Source organism: Lepus europaeus, chromosome 5, assembly GCF_033115175.1.
Source record: "Lepus europaeus isolate LE1 chromosome 5, mLepTim1.pri, whole genome shotgun sequence".
NCBI classification, from domain to species: domain Eukaryota; kingdom Metazoa; phylum Chordata; class Mammalia; order Lagomorpha; family Leporidae; genus Lepus; species Lepus europaeus.
This window is the reverse complement of record NC_084831.1, coordinates 127114742-127137349: the sequence shown is the minus strand read 5'-3', so window position 1 is coordinate 127137349 and position 22608 is coordinate 127114742. Positions and strand designations below refer to the sequence as shown.

The 22608-nt window shown below is 39.6% G+C and overlaps 1 protein-coding gene across 1 annotated transcript in view; it reads right to left on the bottom strand.

Moving 5' to 3' along the window:
- ATF6 (activating transcription factor 6) overlaps positions 1–22608 on the bottom strand; it is a 212236-nt gene that overhangs the window by 98738 nt on the left and 90890 nt on the right. The window contains exon 14 of the mRNA XM_062192629.1: positions 19813–19927. Within this exon, the coding sequence (XP_062048613.1) occupies positions 19813–19927 (115 nt within the window). The remainder of the gene's footprint in view (positions 1–19812; positions 19928–22608) is intronic.

The following is a 22608-nucleotide window of genomic DNA, read 5'->3' as shown; positions in this document are numbered from 1 at the left end:
AGGTGCCTGGAGTGTGGTTAACCCAGATAGGGCAGCTCTGTGCCCCTTCCCATATATTTTGCCCTGTGCATCTCTTCCCTTTGGCTAGTTATCTGTATCCTTTGTAATTATAATTAACTAATGAAAATAAACAGTTACTTGCTAAAACTGAGATAATACATGTGTGTGTTGTTCTAAGCTGCTAAACAGAACATGTACACACACAAAAAAAACTCTCAAATTATTAGAAATCCAATAAAAATGGACAACACCAAAGTATATTTATAGATGGCAAATAAGCACAAAAAGTCATGGTCAAAACTATTAATCATTAAGGAAATGTAAATTAAAGCTACAATGAGATATTACTATACACCTACTGGAATGGCTGTAATTTAAAAGACTGTCTATATTAAGTGTTACCAAGGATGTAGGGCACTAGAATTCTCATATACTGCTCATGGGAATGTACAAAGTTAAACACTTCAGAAAACAGTTGGCAGCTTCTTAAGCTATACATACACATAATATATGATCCAGCTGTTCCACTCTTACACAAGAGAAATGAACGTAAATGTCTCTATAAAGGCTTATATACAGATATTCATAGTATCCTTATTTGTAGTAGACAACAGTGGAATGTGAAAAGCAAATTGTGCTAATTACTTATCAAAATGCTTATCAATAGAGGAATTAAGTAGTAGTGCAAAAAATAATGAGGATGAATCTCAAAATAATTATGCTGCAAGAAAAAAGTATGCATGATTCCTTATATAAAAGGAATGGTAACAGAAAGATCAGTGGAAGCCAAAGCCCTAGCCAAAAAGCAGCAGGTTCAGTCAGCAGCTAATATTTCTACAGCCCAGGCTGTGTCATGTATTCTCTTTAGTTCACATGCTTGTACCTCTACCAGAATAGATACTCAAAAGCTGCTAATTCAAAACACATTTTAAGGAATTTCAAAGGCACACTCATTCTTTTTTTTTTTTTTTTTTTTTAATTTTTGACAGGCAGAGTGGACAGTGAGAGAGAGACAGAGAGAAAGGTCTTCCTTTTTGCCGTTGGTTCACCCTCCAATGGCCGCTGCAGCCGGCGCACCACGCTGATCCGATGGCAGGAGCCAGGTGCTTCTCCTGGTCTCCCATCGGGTGCAGGATGGTCTCCCATCCTCCACTGCACTCCCTGGCCACAGCAGAGAGCTGGACTGGAAGAGGGGCAACCGGGACAGGATCGGTGCCCCGACCAGGACTAGAACCCGGTGTGCCGGTGCCGCAAGGCGGAGGATTAGCCTAGTGAGCCACGGCGCCGGCCTAGGCACACTCATTCTTAACAGAAAAAAAGATACTGAGTTTCTGTTCAACAAAAAAAGGAAAAAAAAGTTTTAAAATGTAAACTAGAAAAGAAAGACCTGTTAATTCTGTATGACATACCCTAGTTGTTCAAGATTTACTTCCACATGTTCTTTAATCATAGATGGCTCTAATAAATTACAGCAAAGAAAGTCTAGGAAAGATTCAACAATTTAAGTTGACAAACTTTTTTAAATACCTTCCATTTACAAAGCAAGTATTGTGCAGAGGAGAAAATGCTAGCATATTCCCATTCTTCTAGGTCATCACAGACACATCTGATAGGTGGCCTCTCTGGATATGGAGCTTATTCAGTCTGGGGTTTATTCATTCTCACACTCTATATAGCATCCTAATTCAAAAACAATTTCAGTCTGTGTATTACCAGCATTTCTGTTCCAACTCAAAAATACAGAGCTCTTAAACTGGTTCTGTAGTTTCACTTATGTAAAATGGTACTTACCCTTTTAAAAATGCATTTGATTTTTAAATTTTTAATTGACACCTAATATTATATTTATGGGGTACAATAATTTGATATGTATATATAATGTAGAATGATCAAATCAGGATAATTAACATTTCCAGCTCAATTATTTATCACTTTTATGAGTTGGGAAACTTCAGACTCTTCTCCAGCTATTTTGAAATACATTATAAATTGTTGTAGACTAAATTCCTCTTATCTAACTGTATTTGGTAGTCATTATTAAACTTCACTCTGTACTTCCCTGCCCCCTATCCTTCTCTACTGACTTCTGTTTCACTCTCTTCTGAGATACACATTTTTTGGCTTCCACAAATTAGAACATGCATGTCTTTCTGTACCTACTTTATTTCACTAAACACAATGTCTTCTAGTTCCATTTATGTTGCCACAGACGACAGGATTTCTTTCTTTTCTTATGGCTGGATAATTCCATTGTGTACATGCATATCTTGTTTTTTTTTTTGTTTTGTTTTTGTTTTTTGTTTTGACAGGCAGAGTGGACAGTGAGAGAGAGAGAGACAGAGAGAAAGGTCTTCCTTTTTGCCGTTGGTTCACCCTCCAATGGCAGCCACGGCCGGCGCGCTGTAGCTGGCGCACCGCGCTGATCCAAAGCCAGGAGCCAGGTGCTTCTCCTGGTCTCCCATGTGGGTGCAGGGCCCAAAGACTTGGGCCATCTTCCACTGCACTCCCGGGCCACAGCAGAGAGCTGGCCTGGAAGAGGGGCAACTGGGACAGAATCGGGCGCCCCAACTGGGACTAGAACCCAGGGTGCTGGCGCCGCAGGCAGAGGATTAGCCTATTGATACCTTGTTTGGTTATTGTGAAAAGTGCTACAATAAACTCACGTAATTTTATGCTAATATCCTTTGTTTTGTATATATACTCAGTAGTGGGATCCTGGTTCATATGGTAGTTCTATTTCTAGTTTTTTGAAGAACTTTCATACTGTTCTCCATAATGGCTGTACTAATTTACATTCCCACCAACAGTGTATAATAGTTCCCTTTTCTCCACATCCTCACCAAAGATTTATTTCTATTTTACCAAGAGACACAGATGGCCTTGATAAAAATAACCAAGAGGCTTGCCTATCACAAATTTTCTGTCACTCTATGGTGATGGGATAAACTAATTTGGAATATGCTGCCAGATCAATGGTTTTAGTATATACAGTGTATTCATTTGTTCAGTGAATATCTACTGAATACTTGCTACACACCTAGCACCTAGTACTGAGAACAGAATCATAAGAATCATAAGGAGAAACAGAGTTCAAAAATAATCACATTTAATTAGGTAGTATACTTCTATTCTCAGCTAATCATCCATCCAGTGTGATGCTCATATTATGAACTGAACAACTCCTCAAAGCACACCCATCACAGGGTCTTCCTAGTAGATGGGCAGCAATGCATTGGGGAAAAAAAATCACATAATTATTAGCCTTAAGATATTTCAGGAAAAACCAACTAAGTGTCAGTATTCAGATTTGCTGATGGTGTCAAAAGTTAAACAAATCAGAGTCCAAAATGAACAAGTCATTTTATATGGGGGATGGGAGGAAATGACATGAGTGTTTCAGACCTTAATCTTGAGTCAGATCATAAATCATCAACTTTTCCTAACTATAATAATTGCTTCCTTCATAATTAAGTTTTGTGACATAATCAAAAAAGCTTGCACCAAGTTCTCTTTAGACATAAAATGATTTCATGGGCACTCTGCTAATTTTCTAACTTTTTTATATGTGAAAAAACTCTAAGATCATCTACAAGTCAGAAACATTCTGTCAAATTTTATATTTTTCAAAATCTTTACCATTATTAAAAACCATCTCCTTATTTAACATATGGAAGACTTGATATGTCAAGGAGTACTTTAAATATGATTTTATTTTTAAAAATATGGTTTTAGTTTCAATTCTTTTATTTTTCTTTGTAGTCCTACTTCAAATAAATAAAAATTATACTTCAACTTTCTTCATGCTTTGATTGAAACAGAAAAGTATTAATACAGATGAGGAACAAATACTGATTTATTTATTTTCCTTCAGAACATCTGTATAGTATAAAATATAAGCTCTATTCTTATATATATAACATATATATGTATGTATATATATATGTATGTATATATATACGTATATATATATAACATATATATATATATGTTAACTCACCAAAATAGTCTCTCTTTACCTTAAACTCTTCCTTTATTTCTCTCATATCCTTAGAACACACACACACACATACCCTTAATTCTCTTTCCTCTAACTATATCCAGGCTATCTCCACTTCTCTTCAATGTCAAATTACCAAATTCACCATTTAATTCCTTTCACATTCTCTCCTGTCTCTAGTCTGGATTCTGGTTGATTACTCAACTATAAATGTAATCTCAAGTCACCAATGATTCCTATGTTTATACAAGCCAAATGGATTTTTTTCCATTTTTCATTCTCAAGGAGCTCTGTAGCAACTGATACTGCTAACCACCTCCTTTTGGAACCCCTCTTTTCTGACTTCCATGTCTTAAACAAATCACTTTTCCCTCTTCATCTGCACTATGCTCTTCCACTTTTGTATCACTGTCCTCTGTGCTTTCTGATGGCTCTGGATCCTCCCACTATTAACTGGCTTGGCTTTCCACAGGGCTTTTTCTTTGCCTTGTTCTCTCTGGAAAACGAAGCTGAAGCAACTCAAAATATGTTGAACAGAGAGGTCAGTGGAATGAAACTCTAAGCTGACTACTTTGAAAGTGACATTTGGATATAAAAGTTTTAGAAGAGCAATATAGGGAAGTGTCAGGGACATGGACTCTGGAGTTAGACTTCTAGGTTAAAGTCTGCTCTGTTAATTCCAGCCTGTGCTGTAACAGACAGATTAACTTCTCTGTGCCTCAGGTTCCTCATCTGCAAGATTAAGATAGTAGTTGTACCTTCCTCATAGAAATATGAATTAAATATCATCACATTGTATACTGTATATTTATTTATTAAATAAATCACAAAACTGCCAAGAATTAAGAAGTAGTAAAAAGTCAAGCCCGAGAGGCACCCAGAGAGCAGAACAGGGAGGGAGCTTACTACTGTGGACTAGGGATTAGAGCTAAAAAAAAAACGTGAGGGAGTGCAATCTCAGGGAAAAGTTAGGGAGAAAATGGCAGAGGAAACCCCACGGAAATTAGGGGGACACAGTGCATCGATATGGAGGGTGTGGATGCGCATAACTCAGGACCCCAGCAGCCCAGAGCCTCAGCAACCAGCTCTGCAGAGGGAGGTGAGATCAGACTGCAACAGGCCAAGCCACTGGCGATAAAGCTGTGGGAAGAGCCTGGGGTGAGTCTGGCTTGGAGCCCTGTGGGGGACTCCATATACCTGCCAACCTAAAGGAAAAAAAGGGGGGCACGTTTCTCTCTCTCTGACCACCCAGCACCAGAATCCTGTGACTAGCTGTGAGCAGGTGGGTGTCATTTTGGACATAAGTAACAGCTGTGCCAGCTTGCGTCAGTGCACTCGGCAACCAGCTGAGAGGAGGCCGGGAGAATTGACAGGGGGTGGTGCTCATGACTGTGGGAGCCTTGTGTACTGGGACTGTGAAAACACTGGGGCTGCGCGGGAGGGTGGAGGGTGTAGCTGGGTCTCTGAGCAGTCACTGTGGGCAGCTCCACATGCTCAGGGCTCCCTGACCCCCTGGTGAGGGTCACTGCTGCGGGATCCGTGCTCACACTGAAGACTGCACAGATCCTTTGCGTGGTTCTTGTGGCTGCACAGATGAACACTGTATGCACTGGGGCTAGTGCCCAGACATTGGTCTCCTTGGAGGAGAGGAGGTGAGGATGAGGCTGCACCAATAGAGCAGAACAAATCTCATCTCTGATTAAGAGAGAGAGAGAGATTTGTCATGCCCAATTTGCGAGTTATCTTGGACACTGCCCTCACCCTGGAGCACTGAACAGAACTGCCTGGCCACACCCAGAACATGCCTCAGGGTATTCAGCAAACACTCCTCTAAGACACAGAGGCATAGTCCAAAGATAAAAGCCATCACAGGGGAAAAAGAGAAACCAACAAGTAGCTCCCATTTATGAATGAAGGCAAATTAAAGACCTTCCATAACAAAGAGAAACTGAAAGAATTTGTCACCACTTGTCCAGCCTTACAAAAGATGCTTAAGGATGTGCTACACACAAAAACATGGTCATCACTATGAAAGAAGGTGAAGGCAGAAAATCTCCCACTAAAAGTACAAAAGAAATACAAAGTAAACAATAGGAATATTTATGGAAAAATGGCAGGGCCAACTCATTACTTATCAATAGTCATCTTGAATATAAATGGCCTCAACTCTCCAGTTAAAAGATTCAGACTGGCTGAATGGAAAACAAAATAAAACCCATCTATTTGCTGGCTACAAGAAACATATCTCACTAAAAGAAGTTACATGCAGACTGAAAGTGAAAGGATAGAAAAAGATATCCCATGCTAATGCTAACAGAAACCAAAAAAGAGCTGATTTTTTGGATCATCCAAATCAGATAATTATATCTAATATAGTATCAGACAAAATAGACTTTAACACAAAAACTGTTAAGAGACAAGGGCACTATGCAAAAATAAGGGATCAACAGGAAGATGTGACTATAATAAGTGGATATGCACCTAATTAGAGGGCACCAGACTATTTAAAAGAAATGTTAGTGGATCTAAAGGGAGACATAGACTCTCATACAATAGTAATGGGAGACTTCAATACCCCACTTTCAGCAACGGACAGATAAACCAGACAGAAAATCAGCAAAGAAACAACAGAGTTACTCAACACTATAGTCTAAATGGACCTAATGGATATCTACAGAACTTTTCATCCCACAGTTGCAGAGTACACATTCTTCTCACCAGTGCATGGAACTTTCTCTAGGATATTCCATGGCCCAGGACATAAAGTAAGTCTCAACAAATTAAAAAAAAAAAATTGAAATCACACCATGCATCTTCTCTGACCACAAGGGAATGAAGATGAAAACCTACAAATCAAGAGTCTCTAGAACATATGCAAACACATGGAGACTGAAAACACACTCCTGAATGAACAGCGGGTCATAGAAGAAATCAAAAGGGAAATCAAAAAACTGTTAAGGAACAGTTTTTTTTTCATACTATTTATTGAGCCCTTTACTTAGTATAGAGTTTATCTTCTGTGTATAAAGTTAATTGAAAATAGATCCTAGTGAAAAATAAGAATTGGAATAGGACCGGGAGGAGGAAGTGGGGTGGGAGATGGGGTGGGAGGGTGGGTACAGTGGGAAGAATCACTACCACTATGTTCCAAAAGTTGTATTTATGAAATGCATGAAATTTATATACCTTAAATAAAAAGTTTCTGGGGAAAAATAAAATTTTATGTATAGGTGAGTTCAAAAAAAAGTAAAGATGGGCTTATTTTGATCCCAAAGATTTTTTGAAATCCATGCATTTTTTTTCATTATATGTACTCACCTTCAACTTTCTGCAGATCCCTCATGTTTTATGAAGGACTAGAAGACAGGAGATTGAAGGCACAAAGGAAACGATAAGGATTTGGAGATGCTGATTACTCTGACCTGATCAGTATATATTGTATCCAAGTGTTTTTTGTTTTTCAGTTTTTGTTTATTTGTTTGAGAACTACAGCGATAGGGAGAGAGAGAGAGTACACTCATATCAGCTGGTTCACTCCCTAATATCTGCAAAACCTGGACTGAGCCAGGCAGAAGCTGAAAGCAGGAACTCTACCCAGGTCTCTCATGTGGATGGCAGGGACTCAACTACTTGAGTCATTATCTGCTGCTTCCCAGTGTGTGCATTAGAGAAAGCTAGGGTCAGGAGCCAGAGGCAGACATCAAGGCCTAATACTTCATATCAGCTGGAGTACAGGTGTCGTAATCTGCATCTTAACTTCTAGCCCAAACCCACACCCCTGTATCCATGTGTTGAAATATCACACTGTACACCAGGGTGTTTCAAGAAGTTTGTGCAAAATGCATGTTATAAAAAATTATGCATGAATTTTAAAAAATTTTTGCACCCAAGTAAACTACATCTATGCAATCATGATGTGCCAATTCAAAAGAAATACAGCTTCTTTTTCAAGAATTGTTCTTTTACCAAAATTGATATTTATTTAACTAAAAATGTTTCCCTGGATGACAGCTTTTATCTTACTTCTTTAGAATCCTGTGAATCAGTTACCTGCTCCAGACTTTTTTTTTTTTGCCTTGTGTAGGAGTCCTGTGTGTCTGCCCATGTCAGTGGTCAGAGATGTCTGGATTAGTTTTGAGCCCCAGAACCTTCCCTGCTGAGATTGTAATTCCACAGCAGGTGGTTCTTTGTTCTGGCTGCTTGCTATGAGCCTGGAGAGCTTTACAAAAAGGATTGAGGTCTCCCCTGGCTAACCCTTGCCAGGACTTCAAGGTAGGTTTCAGCTACATGAGGAGGAAAAGCTCTGCTCAGCTAGAGTTTTCCCTTGTGCTCATGCTCCTGCAGTTCAGTGCTCACCAGCAATGCCTCGGGCAGCAGGAGCCGGCTGCAGTGTCTTTAGTGCCTGTGTTTTTAAGAAGCTTCTGGAGTTACTTTGTAGCAGGTGTTTAGCCCTGCCATGTCCTCTTGATTATTTATTTATTTTTTTTTAAGATTTATTTGCGCTGGTGCCATGGCTCAATAGGCTAATCCTCCACCTTGCGGCACCAGCACACGGGTTCTAGTCCTGGTCGGGGCGCCGGATTCTGTCCCGGTTGCCCCTCTTCCAGTCCAGCTCTCTGCTGTGGCCCGGGAGTGCAGTGGAAGATGGCCCAAGTCCTTGGGCCCTGCACCCGCATGGGAGACCAGGAGAAGCACCTGGCTCCTGCCTTTGGATAAGCGCGGTGCGCCGGCTGCAGCGCGCTGGCTGCAGCCTCCATTGGAAGGTAAACCAACGGTAAAAGGAAGACCTTTCTCTCTCTCTCTCTCTCTCTCACTGTCCACTCTGCCTGTCAAAAAAAAAAAAAAAAGATTTATTTGCTTTATTTGAAAGACAGAGAGAGAGAGAGAGAGAGATCTTCCATTCATCAGTTCACTCCCCAAAGAACCGTTAACTAAGCCAGGAACAAGGAACTCCCTCCTGGTGTCCCACGTGAGTGGCAGGGGCCCAAGTCCTTGGGCCATCTTCTGCTTTCCAAGGCACATTAGCAGGGAACTGTATCAGAAGTGGAGCATCTGGGACTCTGACTCGGATAGGATGCGTGCATTATGTCAGCTTAACCCACTGCACCACAAAGCTGGCCCCCGTGCCCTGGCTCTTAATTGAGGCACCAGAACCTGCCTAACTTCCACAAGTATTTTAGTCCAGTCCAGAAATTCCTCATGACCAGCCCTGAGCCGAGCTAGACCACTTGGGTAGGACATGTCGCCGCCCCTGAAAACTCTGTGTCCATTGCTCTCGTGTTTTCTGCCTTGGGGTATTAGCAAGGAGAAAGCCCAGTATGTTTTTAAATGTTTTGGACAAATTATAATTGTGACATATGCAGTGATGGTGTGATGCACGAATATAATGTGGAATGATGGACTCAAGCTAATAAACATATTCATTATCTTAAAAAAAAGGCAAGCTCATTAAATAATAGGCCTACCTTGTAACTTGACATTTTGTTGTTTTTATTATGATTTTTTTTCTCAGAGCCCTTAAAATGTATTAACTTTGTTAGACTCAATAAGTCTATATTAACATCAAAAAGTTTAAAGTGCAGCTTTCTAAGAGGGCAGTGTTCACACGCACATACACACATGCAGATGAAGACTATGGATTTCTGGAACCAGAAGGAAAAGGAGAGAGAGAGAGAGAGAGAGAGAGAGAGAGAGAGAGAGAGAGAGAGAGAGAATATCTCCCATGTGCTCGTTCACTCCCCGAATGTCCGCAACAGCGAGGGCTGGGTCACGGTGATACCAGGAAACAGGACTTCCATTAGGGTCTCCCACATGGGCAGCAAGGACTCAAGTACTTGAGCCATTAGTCACAGCTTCCCAGGAGCATTAGCAGGGAACTGGATTGGAAGTAGAACAGCTGGGACTCAAACCTGTACTCCGATAGAGTACGTAAGCATCTCAAGCAGCGGCTTAACCCACTGTACCATAGAGTCTGCCAGAACCTTATCATTTTACAGGTTTGGAAAATAAAGATAAGAGGGACTAAGTGATTTGTCCAAAGTGACATAACAAATGCCAGTAAATGATAACACTGGAGCTAGAATGCAGGTGCTTAAAGTCTGCATATAAGGGTTGTTTAAGAAATGTCTTTTCCTTACATATTCATGATGTGAAGAGAAAAATTCTAAGAGTGCAGTTCTGCTTTGAAGAAATATTTTCTTCCATCATCAGAACAAGTCTAAAATTTTGGGACCCGTGTTGTGGGGTAGTGGGTTAACCCACTGCCTGTGACACTGGCATCCCATATTGGGGGCTAGTTCAATACTGGCTGCTCTGCTTCTGATCCAGCTCTCTGCTAATGTGCCTGGGAAAGCAGTGGAAAATGGTCCATGTACTTGGACCCCTGCACCCATGTGAGAGACCTGGAAGAAGCTCCTGGCTCCTGGTGTCAGATCAGCCCAGCTCTGGCTGTTGTGGTCATTAAGGAAGTGAACCAGCAGATGAAAGATCTCTTTCTCTCTGTGTCTCTCCCTCTCTGTAAACTCTTTCAAATAAATAAATAAATCTTTAAAAAAAAAAAATCTGGCTGGTGCCGCAGCTCAACAGGCTAATCCTCCGCCTTGCGGCGCCAGCACACAGGGTTCTAGTCCCGGTCAGGGTACCGGATTCTGTCCCAGTTGCCCCTCTTCCAGGCCAGCTCTTTGCTGTGGCCCGGGAGTGCAGTGGGGGATGGCCCAAGTGCTTGGGCCCTGCACCTGCATGGGAGACCAGGAGAACCACCTGGCTCCTGGCTTGGGATCAGGATCAGCGCGGTGTGCCAGCCGCAGTGGCCATTGGAGGGTGAACCAACGGTAAAAGGAAGACCTTTTCTTTCTGTCTCTCTCTCTCTCACTGTCCACTGCCTGTCAAAAATAAAAAAAAAAAATCTAAAATTTGATGACAAACTCTCAGAATTTTAAGTTATCAATTATTAAATCCCACATTTTTTTTCAGTGTAACTTTTGAAGTCTTTCAGGAACAATTCTATTCCATAGCTAAAGGTCCACCCACATCAAAGTAGACCACGTGTTTTAAAAATATCATTATCATCTGAATTTAAAAAGTAGTTTCTATAAGTAAATTAAAAAAAAAATTTACTTATTTGAAAGGCAGACAGACTGACAGATCTTTCATCCACTGGTTCACTCCCCACTGCCAGGACTGGGCCAGCCTGAGAACTCAGTCCTGGTTTCCCATGTGGGTGACAGGAACTCAAACACTTAAGCCATCAACTGAAGCCTCTCCAAGGCTCACATTAGCAGGAAGCTGGACTGGAAAAATGGAACTCAAATCCAGGCAACTTTGATACAGAATGTGGCTGTCTCAAACGGCATCTTAAACATTGTGTCAAATGCCCACCTCTAAAAAATAATTTTAAACATTTCATTGAGAAAAATGTCCTCCTTTATTTCTGTAAGCCCCACCTTCAGTAATCTTTTGAACAGTAGGACATAAAAATAAAGTTAAAGGGCACATATAGTTAGTGGCCTGAGCAACCCAGACTTATTTAGGACTTGTTCTGCAGGATCTTCAGGGCATGACAGTAGAACTTGTAAAAGACAAAATAGAATGAAAAGACTTTATCCATGCCAGAGAAAGCATGCAAGTTAGTAAGACTGTATTAAATAGAGCACACAAAGAATAACCACTGGAAAATTACCCTGGCTCAGAAAGATCTGCCCACCTTTCTGAGAATTTTGCACACTTCAAATCATTCAAGACTTTGATTTGTCAGTATTGAGACTTTGGGTCAGGAAGAGAGAGAGGGAGATGGAAAGAGGATGGCTATGGGTATAGGGGTGTAGTTAGAAGAGAATAATTTCTGTATTTTTTTAAAAAATCATTAATTTGAGAGAGAGAAAGACAAATAGAGCTCTTTCATTTGCAGGTGTACTCCCCAAATGCCTCAACAGTCAAGGCTGTGCCACAGCTAGCTGAAGCAGGGATTAGCCAACACAATCCAAGTCTCCCATGTGGGTGGCAGGAGACCAATTACTTGAGCATAACATTACTGACTCCAAGGGTCCACATTAGCAGGAAGCTAGAATCAGGAGCTGGAGCTGAGAATTGAACCCAAGTACTCCAATGTGGAATGCAAGCCTCTTAACCACTAGGCTAAACACAAGTCCAGGAATAACTTCTAATGTTCTATAGCACAGTCAGGTGACTACGACAATTAAACGTATCTCTCAGAATAGCTCGTTGAAAGGATTTTGAGTGTTCCTAACACAAAGAAATGATAAATGTTTGAGGTGACAGATATGTCAATAACTCTGTAATCATTACACACTGTATATATGTATTATCACATAGTACCTATCAATATGTATAACTGTCAAAATTTTTAAAATAGTTTAAGAATGATTCATGAGTTATAAATTGTGTGTCAATGGCTATTTAATACATAAGTTTAGCTATACAGACTATTTAACAGCTTTTTTTCAAACATAAAGGAGGTTCTTTTAGAGTTTGCAACTGAAAAGTTCAAATGATAAAAATGCTAACAATCTGTTATAGAGCCAAAGAACATATGAATAAACCCCTTTAAACCATACAACAATAAATTATATTTTATAAGGAGTTTGAGATCAAACACTTCTGGTCTCAAGGATCTAGCATGCCATATACAGAATCCATAATAAAACAAATTTGCACACAAAAAGCCACTCTTCTCAATGGGATGCTCTAGAGTACAAATAATTAAAATAGTGTCTATTTTGGCTAAACTACCTTTCAAAACAGAAAAGATACTTCTTTTCCAATATGTTGCAAATTTCAGATATTGTTTCACACAAAGGAACCAGAAACATTCAAGGCCTACTTATCCTATTCCCCTGGTTTGAAAATAGAAACTATATTATAAATCTTTCACTCATTCAATTATTATTTTTAAAATATAACCTAATGAAGTGCTTAACTACAATCAGGCAGCTAATAAACAAGATTTCTGGAGGTTATATAACAACCTCACAAAAACTGTTCACCAGATGGAGCAATGAAACAATGGCTGGTTTTAGAGGAATAATTTGCAATTTACTTATTAAAGTCATTGAATATAAAGAAAAAGACACCATGGCCAGCGCCATGGCTCCACAGGCTAATCCTCCGCCTTGCGGCGCAGGCACACCGGGTTCTAGTCCCAGTCGGGGCACCGGATTCTGTCCCGGTTGCCCCTCTTCCAGGCTAGCTCTCTGCTATGACCCGGGAGTGCAGTGGAGGATGGCCCAAGTGCTTGGGCCCTGCACCCCATGGAAGACCAGGATAAACACCTGGCTCCTGCCTTCGGATCAGCGCGGTGCGCCAGCCGCAGTGGCCATTGGAGGGTGAACCAACGGCAAAGGAAGACCTTTCTCTCTGTCTCTCTCTCACTGTCCACTCTGCCTGTCAAAAATTAAAAAAAAAAAAAAGACACCAAAAAAAGATACCAAAATTAAAATTAAAAAATCATTGCATTATATTAGAATACCTAAATCATTGCCCCAGTTCTATTACTTACCATTTTTGTGTCTTTCAATTAATTAAACTTTCTTTGTCTCAGTTTTTTCATCTATAAAATATAGCTAGGAACTTTCATTATCATATCTGAAGAACTAATGAGCTTATGTATGTGAAAGAAGTTTGTAATTATAAAGTTTGTATACATTAAAGGTGTCAGTATTTGTACACGATGAAATAAAATGGAAAACGGGTAATGTTACTGATGTAATCTACGTAAACCCAGGTTAAGTAGATACTCAGACAACTGTGCTCTATTTTTTTTTTTTTTTTAATTTTTGACAGGCAGAGTGGACAGTAGAGGGAGACAGAGAGAAAGGTCTTCCTTTTTGCCGTTGGTTCACCCTCCAATGGCTGTCGCGGTAGGCGCGCTGGGGCCAGCGCACCGCACTGTTCTGATGGCAGGAGCCAGGTGCTTATCCTGGTCTCCAATGGGGTGCAGGGCCCAAGCACCTGGGCCACCCTCCACTGCACTCCCTGGCCACAGCAGAGAGCTGGCCTGGAAGAGGGGCAACCGGGACAGGATGGGTGCCCCGACCGGGACTAGAACCCGGTGTGCCGGCGCCGCAAGGCGGAGGATTAGTCTGTTAAGCCATGGCGCCGGCCTGTGCTCTACTTTATAATGTGCTTTCATTACCCAAATGAAAGACTTTTAAAGTAAGTTACAAATTAAAGACAAGTCGTCTAAAAGAAGGTTTGTTTAAAAAGTCCTTCTTCTGAGATAGATTCTTTTTTTAATTTAAGTATCTCTCCAAACTCACTTACACATTTTTTTTTCCAGGTAGAACTGGGCTGAAAGGCCATGCATGAAAGTGAAGATAAGAAAAATGGCCACATTCCAAGTGCCATGTGGATGTTCGAGTGGTGCAGTCTCAGAAACAAATGAAGGAGCTGCAACCTTGTGAAGTAGATTTCATAAACTAACTTCTTTTGATTACTAAGGAAACTTCTGCCTCTGAAGATTTTACATAAACATTTATATATATATATATATATATATATATATAGTTTACATATGTGTAAACTAAAGAAATTTCTAATAACAAGTATTAACAAAATGTAACATTCTTCATTGGGTTAGACATTAATGTAGGTAGTAATTTGAGAAACATTAATATTTTGTGAAATTCTTTTTTAATGGCTATCCAGGGGAAATAACTATTTTGAACAAATAATATCATCATCTTTGCAATGACAGAACATTTCCTATAGTTTGTCCAAAGATTAAAGCTTCTGGCTCATGTTGCTTGAAACTATATAGAAACTAGACACTATCCCCTCTCCTGAAAAAGACAGCAGTAAGGCCTAACTACAATCCAAAATGCTTCCACCACATATTAAAGAAACAAGGATGCAAATACCTTAAAGTTCTACCTGTTGACATAGCAAGCAGTTAGCCATTTCACCCAGATGATTTCTTTACAGATTTAGAGAGAAAAGAAATAAAGCTGATATATCACTGGCTAGTGCAACCATAAATGGGCAAAAGAGAAATCATCTTTAACTAAACTTTCTGCTGGAATTCTGCACTGCTTATGTCACTTCTTGGATCAGTAAAATACATTTGAACTTCTTTAAGCAAAATAGTATAAAAATACCCTTGAAAAGTTATGAAAAGCAATGCGCTTCTATCACTGACTGTCTCAGTGGAACATACCTAATACTATTCGGGTTAATAAGCACTCACTGAATGGTGGCTAAGTGTCAGGGGTGGCAATAAAAGAGCATATGCCATTTATTACCTTTTAGAGGCTTATAACACAGATAAAATAAGCCTTTTAGATCAATTAGGGACCAATACAAGGAAGAATTAAGAACAGGTTAAAGAGTGTAATAAATAATTTATGAAGCTTCAAGGGCCTATCATAAGCGTTTTCTCGGAACCCCAGGCTCCTCTTTTTGCATAAAGTTGTTGGCTCACAAAACTGGAGAATACATTTACCAAATCCAGTCCTATAGCCCGGGGCCACAAATGAATGAATCATGGATCAAGTCCCAAGGGGCTGCCTTAGAAATTCTTCACAAGAGATAGTGAGCAACTATCCATTCAGATCCTCTTACTCTGAGTTCAAATCAGCAATGTGAGAAAAATACTAAAGTGTAATCACTGGAGCTGCTGTTGAACCAGGAATGATAAGAAGTTACTATTCTAGTTCTCCATGAGGACTAGTGTATAGTCTAGCCTGTGAAGTATAAGCACAAAGAGACTGCCTGGCTGCTGAGCCAGTTTCTTACACTTCTTCAGTTCCCATGCATCTTATACTAAAAGTTTCTATTACTTAAGGTTATCCTTACAAGCCATGCTTGCCCCACATATACATATTTGTAAGAGATCAAGAAAGGGTGAAATATCCAAATATGGTACTACAGAGAGGAACATCTCTGAGGCAGGCAGACCAAGTATAGCTCAGGTTCTACTGATGAAAAGATACTTTTAAGTGTTTACTTTTGACTTGAGGGAAAGGTATTAAAAACAGAAAATACATGGGGCCAGCACTGTGGCACAGCGGGTAAAGCCACCGCCTGCAGTGCAGGCATCCCACATGTGCGCTGGTTTGAGTCCCGGCTGCTCCTCTTCCAATCCAGCTCTCTGCCATGGCCTGGGAAGGCAGTAGAAGATGGCCCAAGTGCTTGAGCCCCTGCACCTATGGGGGAGACCTCGAAGAAGCTGGCTCCTGGCTTCGGATCAGTGCAGCTCCGGCCGTTGCAGCCATCTGGGGAGTGAACTAGCAGATGGAAGACCTCTTTCTCTGTCTCTAACTCTCTCTGTAACTCTGTCTTTCAAATAAATAAAATAAACCTTTCAAATAAAATAAACCTTTAAAAAATTTTTAAAAATAACCAAAAATACAAAGAAGTAAGAAGTGTTCCAAAAGTAGGCATGCATCTCATTTGGCACAGAAATTACAAATGAATGGATATAATATGGCAAACTGACATTCACAGTGAACCCAGTCAAAGAAAACCTACTCCTAATAGGAAACTGTTCCAGAAAGAAAACAAAATCCTTCCTATAGATACTAGTGGTTGGGAAAGAAGAATCTAAAGATGATATTTCCCATGTTTCTCCGCGTTATGGATGAATTCATATTATTTCCCCACCTTTCTTCTCCAGGCCATCTTTTCTCCTCCTTTGGAATCCCTTTTTTGTCTAACTTTAGTCGAGCTTTCCTCAGTCTTTATTTCTGTTTATTTTCTTACATTCATTTTATTCTTCAGCCTACCTCCCTACGTAGACTATCACAAAAAAGCATTAAGAAAAAACAAACATTAATTTTAATTGGATTTTTTTCTTATTCATATATCAGTTGTAACATACTCAAAGCCATGTGGAACTCTGAGAAAGTTATTCCCTATCCTGCACCATTCAGATCATACTAACACAAGTCAGAGAGAGGAGGGAAAGGTAAGGACTTTAAGGAAAACAAGTTATGAATATGTGGAATTAAACCAAGAGAAAAAAGGATGACTGTGTTGGGGGCCAAACTCTTAAAGGAAAACTAAAAGAACAGAAAACCTTTTGAGCCTTTGTCAGGGCTACTGGGATCATAAGCATTCTTTCTTTCTGACCTGTAACAGGAACTCAGTAGTTATGCAAGAGTTATGCTCTAGAGAAAGAATTTCAGCAGCTCAACTGGAGATTAAAGGGTGCAGGAATGTAGGGTGTGAAAGGGTGTGAGTTTGGGAGAGGGTTTGTCCTTTAAATCATGGTATACTACACATTTAATGTCTACTACTTTTTGTTAAAAACATGTTCGATTATAAAATAAAACAATGACTTGCTTATTGGTGCTATTGTAAATGTCTGGCTTATGTTAGGCAGAAACTTGAGGCTTCAGAATCTGTACACTTCTGAATTTCCAATGTAGTCATACAGTATCAATTACAATAATTTGTGTCTTAATGAAATTAAGAACCTAAGTGGGAGGGCCCGGTGCCGGGCTCACTTGGTTAATCCTCCGCTTGTGGCACCGGCATCCCATGTGGGCTCCGGGTTCTAGTCCTGGTTGCTCCTTTTCCAGTCCAGCTCTCTGCTGTGGCCCAAGAGGGCAGTGGAGGATGGCCCAAGTGCTTGGGCCCTGCACCCGCATGGGAGACTGGGGGGAAGAGGCACCTGGCTCCTGGCTTCCGCCTGGCGCAGCACTGGCCGTGGCAGCCATTTGGGGAGTGAGCCAATGGAGGGAAGACCTTTCTCTCTGTCTCTCTCTCTCTCTCACTGCCTAAAACTCTACCTGTCAAAAAAAAAAAAAAAAAAAAAAAACCTAAGTGGGAGTAAAAATCTACATCTTTCCACATAAGAAACAACGTGCTCACCTTTTTGATGGAACTACTAGGAGAATACTTTGTATTGGAAGACGGAATACCAACATGAGGTGATGACCTCCTTCATTTTCATTTTAGTAAAAGCAAAAGGAACAATCTAAGTATTTAAGAACTAAATTCCTTTCCCATGACATAGATTATATTCACTGAGATAAAATTAGCTATCTGTTCCCTACTGCCAAAACAAGAAAAAATGGACAAGACTTGTCTAACTACTGTTATTTAATTAAGTTCAGGTTTATCTTTCCTTCCCCTTTATAGAAAACACCAAAATGTGATAAAACATTATTTAGGAAAAGAAAGATCCAAACAATGTGAGAAACAGTCTTCACAGTCTCCCTGAACATCAAAGGGGTGTGGAAAGGAAATCAGTAATTTCCTACCAGCATTTTTCACAGTAAACTTCAGAAAAATTGCTTTCTACAAATGCAAGAAAAGCAATGCATACATTTTTTTTAAAAAGAGTACTATTCATCTTTTATAAAAATACAGTCCCTTTAAAGCAAAGCTTATTTTCTCTATTAAAAATACTTGTTTTCTCACCAAAAGAAACATTACCAACCATGACTTCAATCTATGGTTTGACAAATGCTATTTTTAGTATACATTATACTATTTTGATTGAATATTAATTATTATGAGCTTAAGAAACTACTTCGTTATTTGAGCATTAAGTACATTTTTCTGAGTAACTTCTACTACCTATACTTCACCACATTCATTTTAATACCCATCAGGTCTTTTCTGAATAATTCTGGATCCCATTTTTAGAAACTTCCATCGGTATCACTAGCAGAGCAAACACTTAGTTCTTATCAGCCAATGCATTTGGAGCCTTGTTGAAACCCTGTTCTCAGCTGCCCCCTTGCTGCTGAAAAGGAACTTAGAGGCTGCTGCAGTGTAGAATGAGACTAAATCTGAGAAAATAAGGTAAGAACAGGGAACTCTATGAAAAGCCAGGCATCATTAGATGCTGTGGCTAACGTACTCCAAATCTCTTAGCATATTTTATTACTAATAAAAAATACATAAAACATTTGCTCTCTGTAGTCTTCAAGGGACCAAACTTCTCTGATCCTGAGAGCCTGAACTCTTACTATTCACTTACACCTTAGGAAAATAATTAACTAGTTAGCTGAGAATTTCAGTGAGAGCAAGAGACAGCAATGGTCAGAGAATGAACTATTCTATTGTTGGCATATACTTAACCACCGTCCTTTAGGTTCTTAAAAAAAAAAAAGTTAAAAAGGCTTAGCATATAAACCATTGGGGAATTTAAATTCATTCATGTGCTGCCATTCAGCATTCTAACAGAGCTATTCACATAGCAACTCCTATGAAGAATGTATTTTCATATTATAGGGAAAGTAGATGGAATGTAAATAGCTATGCATTTTCCCCCTTTAGTCCAACATTAGTAACATTCAAAAGTTCCAGTGTAAACATTTACTTTTGCGTAAGCTGGCTAATTACCTAAGACACTCTTCACTACCAAGAATGAATGAAAGAGAGAAGAGAAGACCAGAGAGTCTCAGGAACGCAGATCCAAACATCCCACAACTAACATGTTAATCAGCCCATGGTTCACCTGCCCAAACCATGTTCAGCCTTATGCTTTAGAAGTCTGTTTCTCAATAACCAAATAGGAATTGACTGTGTAAACCCTAATAAGAAATTTTTATGTTTTAAGTTTTTACTATTCCTTTTACAAATAAACAGGTTGGCTACAGGGATGACAAAGATTAAAAAGAAATTGCATCTTCTAGGAATAAACTGATGCTTGACATCAGTTCCATGTTCATCTTCATGATGCTGAACAGATCAAGTCAAGCATGTATTATAACACTCAGATGGTTCCACCTGCACAATTTATTGTTTTCTATCTCTTCCATCTTTGTATCTTCTACAATATTCAGCCCAATATCTAGTACACAGCAGTCACTAAAAATATTTGCTCTATTCTTTCAAAATGAACTTACCCGTCGAAATGACACAACATAAAATGTGTCTCCCCTTCTGCGGATGGCTTCAAAAAAGTCTTGATAACTTCTTGGTGAAGCATAATACACTTGTAGCTCACTCCCAGAGTTCCCACTGAAGTAAGAAAAAGGTAAAGTATTAAAGTGAAAAATTTTGCAATCCATGCATGATTTTTTCATTTTATATATATACATATATATATATATACACATACACACACATCTATATAATGAAATATATATAGATATATTTCTCATAGGCTTTTTAAAAGATCTCTCAAATGCATAGACTCCTTGTATGTTAAAGTACCCTTGGCTTAAAGCCCCAGCCTGCAGTGCCAGCATCCATGTGGCCGCCTGTTCCAGTCCCAGCTGCTCTAGTTCCAATCCAGCTCCCTTCTAATGTGCCTGGGAAAACAGTAGAGGACGGCCTAAGTCCTTGGGCCCCTGCACCCATGTGGGAGACATGCAAGAAACTCCTGGCTCCTGGCTTTGGATTGGCTCAGCACTAGCCAATGGGAAGACCTCTTTCTCTATGTCTCTACCTCTTTCTGTAACCTTTTCAAATAAATACAATAAAAATCCTTAAAAAAAAAAAAAAAAAGTGCCCTTGGCTATGAGGCTGTGTGAAGGTAAAACTGAGCAGAGGATTTAGAAATAGACTTGGTTTTGAATTCCTGCTCCACTCCTCAAGTGCATATTTTTGGGGAAATTAAACTTTCTGAGGAATCTCAGTTTTCTCATCAGTAAAATGAGGCAAACCATATAAACCTTCCAGGATTGTTATTGGCACTGAATATGTTTTATATGTCATGTGACAAACATGAGTCCTGTTCTGAAGAAGTCACTCAACAACAGTTGGCCACTGACATTAAAAGCACCATGGAGGGGCAGGTGCTACGGCTAGTAGGCTAAGCCTCCACCTACAGCACTGGCATTCCATATGGCCTATTCCAGGCTGCTCCTCTTCTGATCCAGCTCTCTGCTATGGCCTGGGAAAGCAGTAGAAGATGGCCCAAGTGTGTGGGCCCCTGCACCTACGTGGAAGACCCAGAAGAAGCTCCTGGCTCCTGACTTCAGAGTGGCTCAGCTCTGGCCATTGCAGCTATTTGGGAAGTGAACCAATAGATGGAAGACCTTTCTCTCTGTCTCTCCTTCTCTCTAATTCTGTCTCTCAAAAAAAAAAAAAAAAATACCATGGTGGCGACTTGATAAAATTAAAACTATATTTTTTTAAATATTTATTTTATTTTATTTTTTATTTGAAAGACAGAGTTACAGAGAGAGGTAGAGACAGAGAGAGAGGTCTTCTATCCACTGGTTCATTCTCCACAACGTGAGAGAATGGTTCATTCGACCACAACGGCCGGAGCTGTACCGACCCAAAGCCAGGAGCCGGGAGATTCTTCCGGGTCTCCCACGTGAGTGCAGGAGCCCAAGGACTTGGGCCATCTTCTACAGCTATCCCAGGCCATAGCAGAGAGCTGGATCGGAAGAGGAACAGCCGGGACTAGAACCAGCGCCCATGTGGGATGCCAGCACTTCAGGCCAGGGCTTTAACCCGCTGTGCCACAGCACCAGCCCCTAAAACTATATTTTCATGATCATTTAGTGTTGAGCACAATAAGCCAACATCAAGAAAGTTAAGAGGATCCTACAATACTTTACTTTTCTCCAGAGAGAAAACTTTTATATATCAATAAAACATAGGAGGTGAACAAAAGTGATCCAAACAGAAATGAGTCATAAGATTTCCTTTGAAATACTTCCATTTGCTCACTAAACTATTTCTGATTATAATATTTGGGATAGTCAATTCTTGTTATTTGTGGTAGTTAAGTTCTCAAAAGACTGCCAACATTGAATTAGTGAGTCCTGATCATTCTCCTAGGGGAAATACAGGTTTGGTCTTCTGGTTACAATATTTTTGTTGACCAGTTAATAGGTAGCCCTTTTTAAAGTGTGTTTCTCCCAAAAGATACCTTTAATATATATTTAATTTATTCATTAACACTGAGCACACAAACAACACCACCGTAACTCATGCCTGAATGAAGCTTAGCTAACCCACGTATTTTCTCCATGATGTATCTGTAGCCTTTAAGCATTGGGGATTGCTGGACAGCACTGCAGCAACATTGCCTGGGTGCCATTTTAAACAGCAAAATTACCAACAAAAAGCACAAACGTGAACAAATGTGGTGACCTTGTCAATAACACAAAAAACAACAAAGCAGGAATATCTCCTTGTTCAGCATCACCTAGGAGCATCTGAACATGTTTGCAAATGACCACAAAAGCACCATGATAATTGATGTTGTGCTTATAAATAAATTTCAGCAAATAAGTAGATTAGCAAATACAGAATCTATGAATAAGATGTAGATCCATGATTAAGGATTGGTCAATTCATTACTCCATTAAGTCCAAGTTTTTAATTCTGCAAATATTTAAATGAAATTGATACAGGTATATTAAAATAGGTTAGAGATTGCAACCTGGAGCTTTTATATCCTTTGTTATCATTAAGAATGAAAATAAAGGTTGTCTTATAAATGGGACATAGGGATAATACAGTATCTTTTACATATATATAACGTTTCCTATAAATAAATTGGGCAAATATGATATACCCTTTCATACACTACACAATATATTTTCATGATCTATTCAATTATTTTTGGTGGAAAGGAGCAAAACACTTTAAACAAAGGGTTACGTTACATTTTTGACAATATGTTGTCAGCTTTATATAACATGGTTTGTTTTGACTTCATCATTTTTGGTTTGAAAATA